At 43.6% G+C, this 14,321-nt stretch overlaps 1 protein-coding gene across 12 annotated transcripts in view; it reads left to right on the forward strand.

Moving 5' to 3' along the window:
• Window positions 1-14,321, forward strand: part of nfixb (nuclear factor I/Xb) — a 635,608-nt gene that overhangs the window by 497,185 nt on the left and 124,102 nt on the right. For 9 of the 12 annotated variants that reach the window (XM_087983272.1, XM_087983261.1, XM_087983265.1 and 6 more), the window contains 2 exons: window positions 6,005-6,067; window positions 8,429-8,536. The exons of 1 other annotated variant lie outside the window; for it this stretch is intronic. In XM_087983272.1, coding sequence (XP_087839398.1) covers window positions 6,005-6,067; window positions 8,429-8,536 — 171 coding nt within the window. The remainder of the gene's footprint in view (window positions 1-6,004; window positions 6,068-8,428; window positions 8,537-14,321) is intronic. 2 more of the 12 variants (XM_087983262.1, XM_087983263.1) reach the window with 1 other exon arrangement.

The raw sequence follows: 14,321 nt of genomic DNA on the forward strand, positions 1-14,321 counted from the left end.
TGTTAACAGAGCTGCCCCACCTTGTATTCTTTTTGTACATGATTCTAAATTGTCAAATACCGATGAATATGTAGTCCCAGCCATCTGCACTTTGCAACCTTGTCTCTGTAATGTCTATTGAATCATACTCATCTATTTGTATTTGCACTATCAATAAATCAATCTTGTTATGGTACTGTAGTGGAACAGGTAAAAAGATTTGAATTTTTAAAATCATATTTCCCTTCTCTTATGCTTGTTCGCTCTGCCTCCTCCTGTCATACACTGGTTATCATTGCATGTAGTTAATCGATAACATGATGGTTGTTTTCTTGTGCAACCCCGTGTTATAGAAAAATCGCGCTTTAGAAACAGTGCTTAAAGTGTTGGCAATGTAATCATGTTACAGCCAACACACGTTATAAAAGTTCACACTTTAGAAACAGTGTCCCCAATTCGTCAATTGTGTTATAGTGAATTTGTGTTAACGAAACGCGCATTATAGCAGAACAACCTGCAGATGCATTGCTATCCTGCACTGATGCTTTGATGCTTTCGCTTTCACACTGTGAATCTCCCCTTGTAACTTAGTTAAAGTCCTTTCTGTGATGCTAGTTCCACAGTTCAGCTTTCTCAACGTTTCAGCTTCCTTTTACCCCATGACTGGTATCTGTGCCTCATGGGTCAAAACCCATTTCTCCCACATTGAATTTTTGAGACGTGGGTTCAGCTCCCCAACCTGGTCAGCCTGTGCCAATTTGCTCATTGCTCCCCTCATAATCCAGAGGTGGTTACCTTTGTAATGATCTGCTTTTTTAAATTTAGTGCCTGTTTAATTTCTCATCTGAACGTCAGTGTTCTTGACAGTGTGGCACTTTGTCAGTGCCTGACTGGATTTTGTGGTCAAACCCTTGAGAGTAGGACTTCAACCATCTCACCACTCTTAAACCATTCTGACTGAAAAACACGAATGCTAAAATGCAGATAAGAAGCTCTCCGTCTGCAAGAGGAAAATGGAACAGCACATTATTCTCCCTCTCCCATTGGTAATTGTGTCGCATCTGAAAACTCTTCTTACATTAATCCTTTTCCCTTTTCTTCCTATGAAACATCCCCTTTCACTGAATTCATCAGACACAAATGGCAGATTGCTTTGGGGAAAAAAACTAAGCAAAAACTGGCGGCAGAGTACAGTTTGGAAAATATTTTCCAAAAGTCTGTAAGAAAAAAAATGCACTACAGTTAAAGCTTTGCAGATTTTTATTTCAGTCGACTTGTAATGATTAAATCCAATTCTGTGTCAGATTACCCACTTTGGGACCTACTATTATATAACCTGATATAGGCGGTGACATGGGAATTACAAAAAGTCTCTGTGATCTGAATTGTATCTTACACCAGCGTTGTTGAAATGCAGAATGCTGCTGTTTTTCTCATCAGTAGTCAGTATTTATGGCTGATTGATTGGGGAAATAGTGTACATCGGTAGCTAGATTCCTGATGGGGCTCTTTCTGCTGCTTCCCCTCCTTCACCTCTCCTCCCACACTAGCTTCGACCCAGCTTTAGGCTATTGCTGTTGTGCTAGGCACTGACAAGCCTAGTGGTAAGCCGAAGCTTTCAGCACTGTTCACTATTAGTTTAGCTATGGCTTAACTTTACCTTAGAGAATGAGAAGGTCATAGTTTTAGGCCAAAGGATGATAGATTAAAAACAGAGATGAGGGGAAATTACTTCTCTTAAAGGCTTATGAGTCTATGCAATTCACTTCCCAAGAATATAGTGGATGGTGGAATACTGAATAAATTTAAGGAGGAGATGGACAGATTTTGAATTAGTAATGGGTTGAAGGGTTATGGGGAGTGGGCAGGAAAGTGGATTTGAGGCCAAGATGAGACCAGCCATGTTTGTATTGAATGATGGAGAGCCCTGAGGGGCTGAATGGCCTACTCCTGCACCCAGTTCCTTTTGTAAGCTCCTTCTTTCAAACACATCTGTTAGAACAGGGCGTCATGAATCTCCGAAATGTGCTCTTCCTTCCTTTTCCTCCCCTCAGTTGCTCTCCTCTCAGTTGAGCCAATTGATTTAAGTCCTGCAGACTCTTTTGTTCTCTTGGAAGGTGTGACTGTGTTTGGGGTGTACCTCTGCATCTCCCAGGAGCTCCCGAATGACCCTCCCCCACCCAATATGCTGTCTGCTGATCATCTAATGTGAGCCAAGGCAGTGAGGATGAACACTCCAGTAAAAGTAAAATACTTCAGATGCCAGAAATCCCAAGTAAAAACAGACAATGCTGGAGAAACTCAGCAGGCCCGGCAGCCTCTGTAGAGAGAGAAGTAGAGTGAATGGTTTGAACCCATGTTTCCTCTGAATATTAAGCTGTTCCTCCAGATTGCTTGTCCTGATATTGCCACTCCGGCAGACAAACCCCAACCCAAACTGCTCCCGCTGCTCAAATTCTAGTTATCCTGAGTGACTGGAGCATTTCTGCCCTGCGTTTTAGGGTTGACTAAGTGGGTCGTTCGTCAATGGACAGGTAGCTCTCATACTTCCGATTGTTAGTTTCAGATTTCCATCATCCACAGCATTTTGATTTTATTCAAACACTCACTGCATATCGGACTGACAGAAATTAGTTATATGCTCCTTCCACCCGGTTCGTGCCCTGCTAGGTGCTGATTTAATGGTAATGTCACTGGGTCTAATTATCCAGGGACATGGTTGTAGGGCATTTAAATCCCAATGTAGGAGCTCAATGATTGAATTCAATTAATAAAACTGGAAATGAATGCTAGTCTCAGATTATTATAAAACCAATCTGGATAAGGAGGAAGCTTTCTTGGTCTACAATGTAACTGAATCTGAATTGCATTGGCAAGTCACTTAATCCAAAGGAAATTAGGGACGGACAGCAACTTATGTCCTTGCCAGTGGTAGAATCGTTACAGTGCAAAAGGAGGCCATTCAGCCCATTGTACCTGCTCCAGTTGTATTCCTTGGTGGCAAACTCCTGCCTTTTTCACACATCCCTGTATGCCATTTCTTATCCACTTCCCATGAAAGAAAAAATGATTTTAAAAGAAGTGGTTAAGGACAGCGATGGGTTTTGCTGCCACATTCTGCTCTGTCGAGAGGCTGAGTGGACTCAGGAACTAGAATTGACCGTCCTGACACAAAACCTGAACTCTTAACTCCTGGTGACGTCTTCTCCAAACCTACTGCTCCAGCTCATTTGGGTACGAAAGTAGATGTCTTACACATCCTGTAAACAGACGAAGCAATGTAAACTGAACTTAAAAGTGGGAATTATCACTGAGGGAAAAGGGAAAAAGAAAAATGAGGCCCTTTTGTCAACTGTCTGCAACCAAGAACATCTGCAATAAGTCAAACCAACAGACACGTTAATCAGTGTCCCTTTTTTTTAACATTCCTAAGGAAATGCATCTAAAGTTTCTGTGTTGCCCAACCCACATTAGGTTACAACTGCTTGCAGCATGATAGTATATATTACCAGTCACCAGTCACACCCTAAAGGGCAAAGAAGCCGCTCTATTTACATACAGTTCATATTTTGATAAACAAAGCAAAGAATGCATTCAACAGCTATTGCAGCTAGGATCGAAAGTCTGTTGGGATTGTCCCACAGTGTGCCTGCAGAAAAATCTCTACTCTGCACAGATTTCAAAAATAATTCCCGATGGAGCTCCAGTGGCTTTCATTCTGTGTAGTCTACAGCATGGTTCAGATATCTGACTATTCCCCTGGTTTAGAAATTGCCCATGGGAAGTAGCTCCCATAGTGACAGACCATGAATTCAAGAGGCCAGGCCGAGGGTAATAGTGACTATGTTTATTGCCAATTTCGGGCTGAGAATTGTAACACTTTTGCACTTCAAGTGTCATTTCTCCCTTCATCCATGTTATCACTGAAGGACCATCACTCCTTTGCTCATTGACTGATCCAGGATCCCAGTCAAATCCCATTCTCCCATCACCCCTGTGTTCACTGACACACACAGAGTTCTAGTCAAAGCCCATTCCCCATTAACCCAGTGCTCACTGACTCACACAGAGTCCCAGTCAAATCCCATTCCCCATCACCCCTGCGCTCAATGACGTACACTGAGTCCCAGTCAAATCCCATTTTCCATTACTCCTGTGCTACTGACCCACCCTGATTCTGTTAAGCGATGACTTAATTTTAAAGGTCATGCCCTTGTTATTGAATCCTTCCATGGTTTCACCTTGCCTCCCTCCCATATCCCTGTGATCCCTCCCAACTCCACACTACTCTGATATCTCTTTGCTACCCTGATTCTGACCTCACGTCGCTCTGTGATTTAATCATTGCACCTTTGGAATGGCTGTTCCTTCAATTGCTTTGAGCCACTACTCTTGAATTCTCTACTTAAATATCTCTGCCTCTTTACCTCACTTTTTCCCTTTGAGACACGACTTCTTTGACCGAACTTTTTGCCATCAGACCCAATCTCTTGTGTGTTATGGTGTCCTACAATGGTTTATGGGCACGCCTGTGAAATTCCGTGGAGTTTCACAACTTTAAAGGGAAAATGAAGAAGATTCGGAGGTAACCTTATTGAAATGTATCCTGTTGAGGGTGTTTCCTGTTCTGGGGGACAGCACAAATAAGAGGTGTCCCAATAAGACAGAGGCATGGAAGAATGTTTTTTCCAAAGTTGATCACTCAGTGTAATTCTGTTCCCATTGAAGGAGCAGGGTCTGCGTTATTGAACTTATCCAAGGTGGAGTTGGATAGATTTTTAACAGGTGTCAGAGTCAAAGATTATGGGGGAATGGTGTGGTGGGGTAGGGTGGGAGGGTGTGGCAGGGGGCAGGAGAATCACATCGAAGCACACAACCACATTAGTCATATTCTTATTGAGTGACTGTAGTACTAAATAGCCTCCTTGTGCCTAATGCCTATGTTACTCTACTATATTGATGCTACTTGCTGGTGTAAGACTAATACACATCCTCTGAAAAGGAGCAATATAGAAAATTAGGGTTTCTACCCAGCCTACTTCATCTTCACCATTGACGTCTTGGCCTAAATGGCTTTTCTTGTGTTGGCAACTACACTTTGCTGATCCACTGATCCTGGAGGTTTGGCCTTGTTCCATTAGATTAACTCCTGCCATTCTCCACCATTTCCCACCTTGATGCCCTTACAATTCCCAATTTTGTATCCCTCATTATCCATGGATTCACCATCATCTTCAACAGGAGCATATCCAGAGATGTCAGCTCTTTATATCAAAGCATAGCACTATCCTTGAGTGGGAGAAAGGGAAGAATAAAAAAACCCAGCAATACTGGACCTGTGAAAGATGATGTCTGGTAATGAAGTCCCAAAAATGGAGGCTACGGAGGTGCCTAAAGTGTAGACTCTGTGAAAGATGTCAGACATGAAATTCTAACCCTTTCAATAAACTAAGGTGGCATAAAACCATTTCTAAAATAAAGGGATTTGTGAAAGGTACTTAAGATGTAGGGATACTCAATTATTTATGCATTCAATGGGCACTGTGACTAGCGGACAATCATCTGTGCAAAGCAACTCCTCAGGATTAAATAATGAAGCTTGTACTGTCAAGTGGTTGTCTTGGAAATTTTATTCTGTTGTACCCGATGACCATAATTTTTTGCCATAGTCTTCCTTCTGTGGGATTGTTGGTATAGCCACTAGTTTTCCTTGGAAGAGTCGATGTCAGTGTGGTTCAGACAAATCTCTCAGCTTTTATTGGTCAATGGACCTTTTTCTCATTTCATATGTTTGTTTTGAGTGGGTGAATGTATTTGGCAAGATGGACTGTCTTTCTAGATCACTTATGGCCCCAAGCCTTAGCCTCAAGTATTGATGATGATTGTGCAGCTATCGTCCAGTGTCAGAAGTCACTGTCTCCACTGGGTACAGGCGACTCTGGGGTTTGAGCACCTCAATGTTTGGTTGAACGAAAGACAAAGAGAATCTCCCAGTGCTGATTACCCATCTCTTTTTATCTCACAGAGTCAGGACAATCTGAAAGCTCGAACCAGCAAGGAGACGCAGATGTCAAACCACCACCCAATGGTAAAGATCGCCGTTTACACACTGCTCAGAGTGAATCTCTGGTGGGTGGGAGTGGGAAGGGGAGGTGGGCACAGCTGGCAGGTAGCAAGTCTGGGCACCTCAGGTTTGGGAACTGTTCGACAACTCCTTGAACAGGTATTAAGGAATGGCAGCAGTACACTGGTGGTGTCAGAGGTAGCGGAAGCAGAAACTATAGAAACATAGCAAATAGGAGCAGGAGTAGGCCTTTCAGCCCTTCGAGCTTGCTCCGCCATTCAATAAGATCATGGCTGACCATCCAACGCAGTACTCTGTTCCAACTTTCACCCCATACCCTTTGATCCCTTTAGTCCTATGAACTATATCTAACTCCTTCTTGAAAACATTCAACATTTTGGCCTCAATCATTTTCAGTTGCAGAGAATTGCACAGGCTCACATCTCCCCGGATGAAGAGATTTCTCCTCATCGCAATCCTAAATGGCTACTCTATATCCTTAGACTGTGACCTCTGGTGCTGAACTCCCTGGCCATCGAGAACATCTTTTCTGTGTTTACACTGTCCCATTCAGTTAGAATTGTATAGGTTTCTATGAGACATTCCCCCTCATTCTTCTAAATTCCAGTGAATATAGGATCCAGTCTCTCCTCATAAAGCCCCACCATCCCAGGAATCAGACTGGTAAAAGTTTAATGCACTCCCTCCACAGCTAGAACATCCTTCTTCAAATAAGGAGACCTAACCTGAAAACAGTACTCAAGACGTGGTCTCACTAAGGACCTGTATAATTACATTAAGACATCCCTAGTCCTGTACTTGAATCCTTTCACTATGAGGGCCAACATACCAGTTACCTTCTTCACCTTCTGCTGCACCTGCACACTCACATTTAGTGGCTGGTGTTTGAGGATACCCAGGTATGATATCTCTCCCTTGTCCAACCTAAATCTAACCATTACATTTTCTGAACATTTGTAGAAAAGTCAGTTGTTGCAATGCTCCTTGCCATATGAAAAATAAGAGGTAGCAATCGATTGTCTCACAACAGTCTCCAGACTCTGCTCATCCCCTAAAGCCATGGTGTGTCCAGAGATCAGCGGAAAATCAGAGATGAAGAGCAGCCAGGTTTGGGAAGGATAATATAAATCTATGAAATGACTCTCTGACTGCTCCATCTTTAGATGGCAGGAAGCAATCCAGGAACTGCTCTGTTCCAATCTGTCTTGAAGCAATTCAAAGTATCTTGCGCACCAGCTACTGGTTCTAAAGGTCCATTGTTCTTCTGATAATCTCACCCTAACCCAAGGCCAGACCTTGTGCAACTCCGCATTGCCACATCCTGGTCCTGTGACACCTAACTGCTAACAATTCAGATGCAGGCTAGTTCCTTCACTGATTGAGAAACATCAGTTAAATCCCTCCTTGCCCTTAGGTGTTGAATCCCAGCTCTTCTAGCCCAATCTGTTCACGCTCGATGCTTCAGACTAGTAATTATTAAATGACTTTCCTCTAGACTTGGTCCAAATCGCTTGGAGATCTGTCAGGTCATCCAATGTCCCCTGCAGTCCAGGTCTAGACTTATTTTTACAACTGTGTCAGACAACTGGAAAGTACACATGATGTGTTGTGTGTTGCGCAGGGTATTGGTGGTTTCAGTAGCTTTTTACATTGAAATGCTCAGAGAATGATTACTACTCTAACACCAACTGGTAAACACTGTGTAATACATCCACTCCAGCCAAGTCCACACAGAATGTAACTGGGGCACAAATAAAGAGTGGCCAACTTTCAGCTTTATTTTTCATATTTTGCAATCTTAGGGCATCTACTCTTGACAAAAGTCAATTGAAATGAGAAAAGGCTACTTAACCCACCGAGCATGTTTAGTCCTGTGGGTGCTGATATTTCCAAATTGGCCCTGGTAAACTGTAGAAAGCTGGAGACTCAAAGAAATGTTGACAGTGGCTGAAGCTCTGTTTCCCAATTATTTGAATGTAGTCTTATCTTCTAGCCTTTATATCTGGTGTAACCTCAGATTATTGCTTTTTCCTGTTTACTCTCCCTGTCCCGTTCACTGCCTAGATGGATGTTAGTGATTCCACTGCTTTTTCAAAGAAACGCTGAAGGGATTTCTCACGGCAACTAAATCAATGTTCCTGCCTCAACCAACATTTCCCAAAATCACAAGAACTACCCATCCATTTCCTTGTTTTCTGATGAATGTTATTAGTGCAGAATAGTGAAAAATGCAATTCCTGTGTTTCTAAGTCATTCTCCTGTTGGAAGTGTATTGAGATGTTTTGAAATGATAAGATGATTCCTGAGCATAAGTATAGCCATATCCTTTAGCTTACCATCTTTTCTTATTTGATTAATGGACAGGTTGTGAAAGGAGAGTCAAGTTGGAAGATCAGTCACGATCTTATCAAATGGTAGAGCAAGGTCGAGGGGCCATTTGGTCTAATTCTGCTCCTATGTTCCAAGGACTCTGTAAGTCTGAGTATTAGCCAAGGGCAATGGGAGCTCCTCATTAGCGGATGACAAGAAAGCCACAAGTTGGCAGGAAAAGTAGTGTTTTTAGCAGATGTTTTAATCTTTCTGGGGAAGGTTAAGATTTATTGAGTTTTTTTTACTCATTCTTGGGTGTGGGCCATTCTTTATTGACCATCCTTCATTGTGCTTGAGGAAGTGGTGGTGAACTGCCTTTTTGAACCACTGCAGTCTATGTTGTGTAAGTAGATCCACAATTCCACTGGGAAAGGGATTTCCAAGATTTTGTCCCACTGACACTGAAGGAACAACGACATATTTCCAAGTCAGGATGGTGAACAGCTTGGAGGGGAGCTTGTAGGTTGATGGTGTTCCCATGTTTCTGCTGCCTTTGTCCTTCTGGGGTTAGAGTTTGTGTGTTTTGAATATCCTGTCTAACAAGCTTTGCTGAATTTCTGCAACACATTTTGCAGATGATATCTACTGCTGCTACTGTGTGTCAGTGATGAAGGGACTGAATGTTGAAGGTGTTAGATGTGGTGCCAGTGAAGCAGGTTGCTTTGTCCTGGATGGTGTCAAGCTTCTTGAGTATTGTTGGAGCTGCACTCATCCAGGCAAGTGGGGAGTATTCCATCACATTCCTGACTTGCGTCTTGTAGATGGCGGACAGGCTTTAGGGAGTTGCTAACTGAGTCTGGAACAGGTTTTGCAATAGGAATGAGGTGATGATAAATGGTCAGTGCACGACAGAGACCATTAGTGGGAGTTTGCTGTTCCAACATGTCAACAGTGAACACATTTCAAAGGCACTTTATCAGGTGGAGGCTCAAAAACACGGGTTCTGACTTTCATATTTCATTCCACCACCTATAATTCCCAGGACGATGTAACTCAGTGATGATTCAGAGCAAAAACTCCAACTCTGTAGAGGCTATAATCAGAGTTATAGCCCTTCCACACTGCTCAGAGTCTTAGGGAGTGTGGAATCATTGTGCTCTGCAGAACTGTTGAATCCACTATCATTACAACCCACGATTCTGTCAGTGAGACAGTAGGTGAAAATACAAAATTTTTTTGTTGGTACAGGAGATCAAAAGCAGCATGTCCTGGCTTTTCAAAATGCCGAAAGGCATGGCTGATGTGATTATACAGTTAACCATTTCAATTCCATGGTACGGCAGAACTAAAAGATGGAAGCACAAAATTAGCAATCATGTTGCTGGGGATTGGTCATTTGAAGCTAAGGGGCAATTTTTTCACGCAGAGGGTGGTGCATGTATGGAATGAGCTGCCGGAGGAAGTGGTGAAGGCTGGTACAATTACAGTATTTAAAAGGCATGTGGATGTGTATATGAATAGGAAGGGTTTAGAGGGATGTGGACCAAATGCTGGCAAATGGGGCTAGATTGACTTAGGATATCTGATTGGCATGGACAAGTTGGACTGAAGGGTCTGTTTCTGTGCTGTATATCTCTATTACTCTCTATGACTCTATGTCAACTCCCAAGGGTCAGTGCAGCAGGCTCCCATCGAGAGTTGTTACCACTGTCACAGTGAAACTCCTGTTACATAAAAGGATAAATCAGTACAGTGACCAGATCATTAAAAAAAAATCTGGCCCTCCAGTACCCTTTAGGGAAGGAAGCTAGACTATTAGTCCAGACACCCAGGTCATGTGCTGGAGCCCTGGCATGACTGATGGTGCAATTTGAATTGAATGCACAAAATCTGGAATTGATCATGAGACTATTGCCGATATTCCAAAAATCTATCTGGCTCATCAATGTCCTTTGAGGCAGAAAATCTGCCGTCTGTACTTGGTGTGGTCTATATGTGACTCCAGGCCCACAGCTAATGTGGTTGACTCTTAATTGCCCTCTGAAGTATTCAGCTGTATTCAAGCAGGTGACTCACCACCACCATCATCTAAAGAGCAGGTAGGGATGGCCAACAAATGTTGGCCCAGCCAGTGATGCCCATACCCAGGGATTGAATGAGGTACAACTCTACAGTAGGTATTATGGTACTTCCATCCATGGAATGCAGTAGGCTGAAGTTGTTGGAAACGGAGACCAAAGACCAGGAGTTAATCTAATAGAGAACACTTAGCCATTGAACTGAGGAAACTGACCATAGATGGCAACCTTTGACAGTCAATATGATTCAAGGGAGAGAAAGGTAGATGCACATTTTGAGTCCCTTATTATACAAGTATCCTTCACGACCTTTTGCTTGGGTTTATCTACTCTGTTTGACACATACTGGCAGGAAAACCCTTTTCCAAGTCTCTTTTCACCTCTGACCTGCCCTACATCCATAGTTCAAGCACCTAAAACAACCTCATCCCTGAAATACCTCCACAGAGGCTGGTATCCTGTCACCAAGTCACCCTTTATTTATCCAGCTCCCTCAGAGCCAGCTGTCAGAGTGAGCAGAAAGTCTGACACTCCTGTACTTATCTGACAGCCAAGGTTCTCTGATGGGACCAGATTAACAGCCCAAATCTGGGAATTCATTCTGTGATGTCCACCTGGCTGACTTTGTTACAATCACTGCATCTACTTCCTCTAACTCTGCCTTGGATACAAGCAGTGTGTAACACACAGTAGCTCACCTCTTGCACCTGGAGAGTCTCGGAAGAAATTCATTCTCCCCTTCAGCCAGCATGGGCGTTGAGGTAGTGTTATCCCCTGTGTCCATCTCAGATTCCGAGGTATCTTCAACATTTGACAGAGATGGAGAACAAATGAGTCCTGGAACAGTCAGAAAGGCTTTCAAGGAGGTGGGCACATATTGTTCCCACACCTTTTGCAAGTTTGCAGATTTCATATGATCCATGTGGTTATTCAGGATGGTCACTCCTACCTGAACTTTCTACATGACTAGACCCGACCTCACATTGACCATGCCTCTTACCCATGCAGAGCCACTCCCATGGTTCCTATACCAAACTTCGTCCCCTGAAGTAAACTGTCTCTCTCGCTTAGCGGAGTCTTGTGTCCAGCATTGGAATTCCTAATGCTGTTTCACCCTCCTCCTCCTCCCCAGGTCCCAGAAGATCAGCTTTAACATGATGCGGAGTCTTCTCCCCATCAGCAACTCTGCTGGACTCTCCCTGTAGTTGCGTGAGGTGTGATCCCATAATAAAATAAAAACCGGGACAGTTTGGTATCTAGTGAAGCCGTCAACTGTTTCTTTAAGCCTGCCTTCAAAGTTTGGACTGCTCTTTCTGCCAGATCATTGGATGGTATGGAGCTGTCTTTATATATTGAATAGTATTCGACTTTAGGATATACTCAAGTTACCGGCTGGTAAATGATGGCCCATTATCTGTGACCCACACTTCCAGGAATCCATGTATTACAATAGATGCACATGGTTTTTCTATGCGAATGAGTTCAATGAATATCCAACCACTTTGAGCGAGCATCCACAATGACTAAGAACACTAAGCTCATGAAAGGAACTGCATAGATTAGATTAGATTAGATTAGATTACTTACAGTGTGGAAACAGGCCCTTCGGCCCAACAAGTCCACACCGACCCGCCGAAGCGCAACCCACCCATACCCCTACATTTACCCCTTACCTAACACTATGGGCAATTTAGCATGGCCAATTCACCTGACCTGCACATCTTTGGACTGTGGGAGGAAACCGGAGCACCCGGAGGAAACCCACGCAGACACGGGGAGAACGTGCAAACTCCACACAGTCAGTCGCCTGAGGCAGGAATTGAACCCAGGTCTCTGGCGCTGTGAGGCAGCAGTGCTAACCACTGTGCCACCGTGCTGCCCACGGTGGCATAGTTGACATGTAACCAAGTCCAGGGTTTGCCTGGCTATTCCCATGAATGTGGGGGAACTGCTGGCTTAATTTTCATCCAATTTGGCACTCTGGACACTGCCCTACCAACATTGCTATATCTGCATTCAATCCTGCCCAGCAGACATAACTTCTCACCAATACCTTCATTTTGGAAACCCCTGGATCACTCTGGTGGAGTTCAGCCAATATATAGCAGTGACTTTTACTTGGTACAATCACTCCTGCTTCCTATAGAAATAATGCCAGCCTCTGCTGTGATCTGGTCTCCAGGTGCAAAAAAGGTTTCAGTTCTGTTTGTGATGGCCATATGGTTTCCCCCACAACAACCAGTTGTTTCAGTTTTGCCAGGATTGGCTCTTTCTGCATCTGATTATTGCCAGCTGTAACTGGAAGTGTGAGCAGAAAATTTAAAACGATTATTGGATCTCCCAGTGGCAGTACTACTGATGGTGTATCTACCAGCAGGAGGTGGCTCAATGCATTTGCATTTACTACTCAGCCTTCTAAACGGTTGAAATAACTCGCACTTAGAGTTAGAGCCCATAGCTGAATTTGGCCTGGAGCTATGGGTGGCATTGCCTTTTCCTTTTTAAGTAGAGCTAACAGGGGTTTGTCATCCATTTTTATGACAACTTTATGTCTGTAAAGGTATTAGTGGAACTTCTTAACTCCAAATATGACCTCTAAACCTTCCTTCTCTGTCTGGACATACTTACGCTCTGCATTAGCCTAAGTCCTGGATGCATACGCAATTGGACATTCTTCTCCATTGGACCATTTATGAGGTGGTACTACCCCGATGGCATACAGGGAGGTAACGCATGCCTGTTCCAGATCGTGCTTGGGATCACAATGTGCCAACACCTTCAAAGATGATAGCTGTTTCTTCACTTCTCTGAAAGCTATGACTTGGCTACACGACCATTTCCAAGGCTGAGTGTTTTTTAAGTGTTGATGCAAAGGTGCCAAGATGGAGGCCAGGTCATGTATGAGCTTTCTTCAGTAGTACCCCGCCCAAGGAAAGACCTAAGTTCCAGTACAGACATGGGAGCTGGGGTACCTTTGATCACCCTCACTTTATCTTCCAACGGGTGTAGCCTGGTCTTGTCAACCTTGGAGCCCAAGTAGGTCACGTGGGGAGCCTGAAACACACATTTCCCCCTCTAAAGCATACACCAACCTGGGAGAACTACTCTATCCAAATTCTCTAAACGGTCTTTATTGGTCTTCCCGGTTATTAGCACGTCATCAGATAAATGGTGACCTGGGGTGAACATTGTAAAATGTTTTTCATCATCTACTGGAAAGTGACACTGGCTGACTATACCCCAGATAGCAGTCTCATATATTGGTACAAACCCTTATGGGTATTAATTGTAGCATACTTAAGGGAATCCACATCTAACCGCAAGTGCAAGTACACATCGCTCATGTCCAGCTTCGTGAAGGACAGCTCTACTACTCCCCCCACCCCGCAGCTTTGCATATAAATCCTCTATGCGACGGCTGGCTATTTATCCAGCTCTGAAAAGTGATTTACCATTTGTTTAAAATTCTCACAAAGGCGAACTGACCCATTAGGATTCACCATCAATCTGACCGGTACTACCCATTCTGCAAACTGAACTGTTCTGATGATTCCTTCACTTTCCAGCCTCGTGATTTCTATCCCTGTTTTTGCCTGTAAGGCATATGGCACTGGACAGCTTCAAGGGTGTCCACTTCCATCAGAACACCCTGAAGCTTATATGCTCCACTTGCCACCTTTTCTAATGTCAAAGCCAGTTGTAGTGTCTGTTTGAAGTCCATTTGGGTTTCAACTAGTCAGCATTTTTGCATGTTTGCATCATTAGTCCCACATACCAACCAGTCTGTCAGCATCACATTTAGGGTTAAACCAAAGTCACATGCCTTTGCCAGTCATTGTAACCTAGTCAAATATCCCGATACGGATTTC

The sequence above is a fragment of the Chiloscyllium plagiosum genome, unplaced genomic scaffold (genome assembly GCF_037043375.1).
Source record: "Chiloscyllium plagiosum isolate Xiang-an unplaced genomic scaffold, Cpla_swu_hap1 HiC_scaffold_45, whole genome shotgun sequence".
NCBI lineage: Eukaryota > Metazoa > Chordata > Chondrichthyes > Orectolobiformes > Hemiscylliidae > Chiloscyllium > Chiloscyllium plagiosum.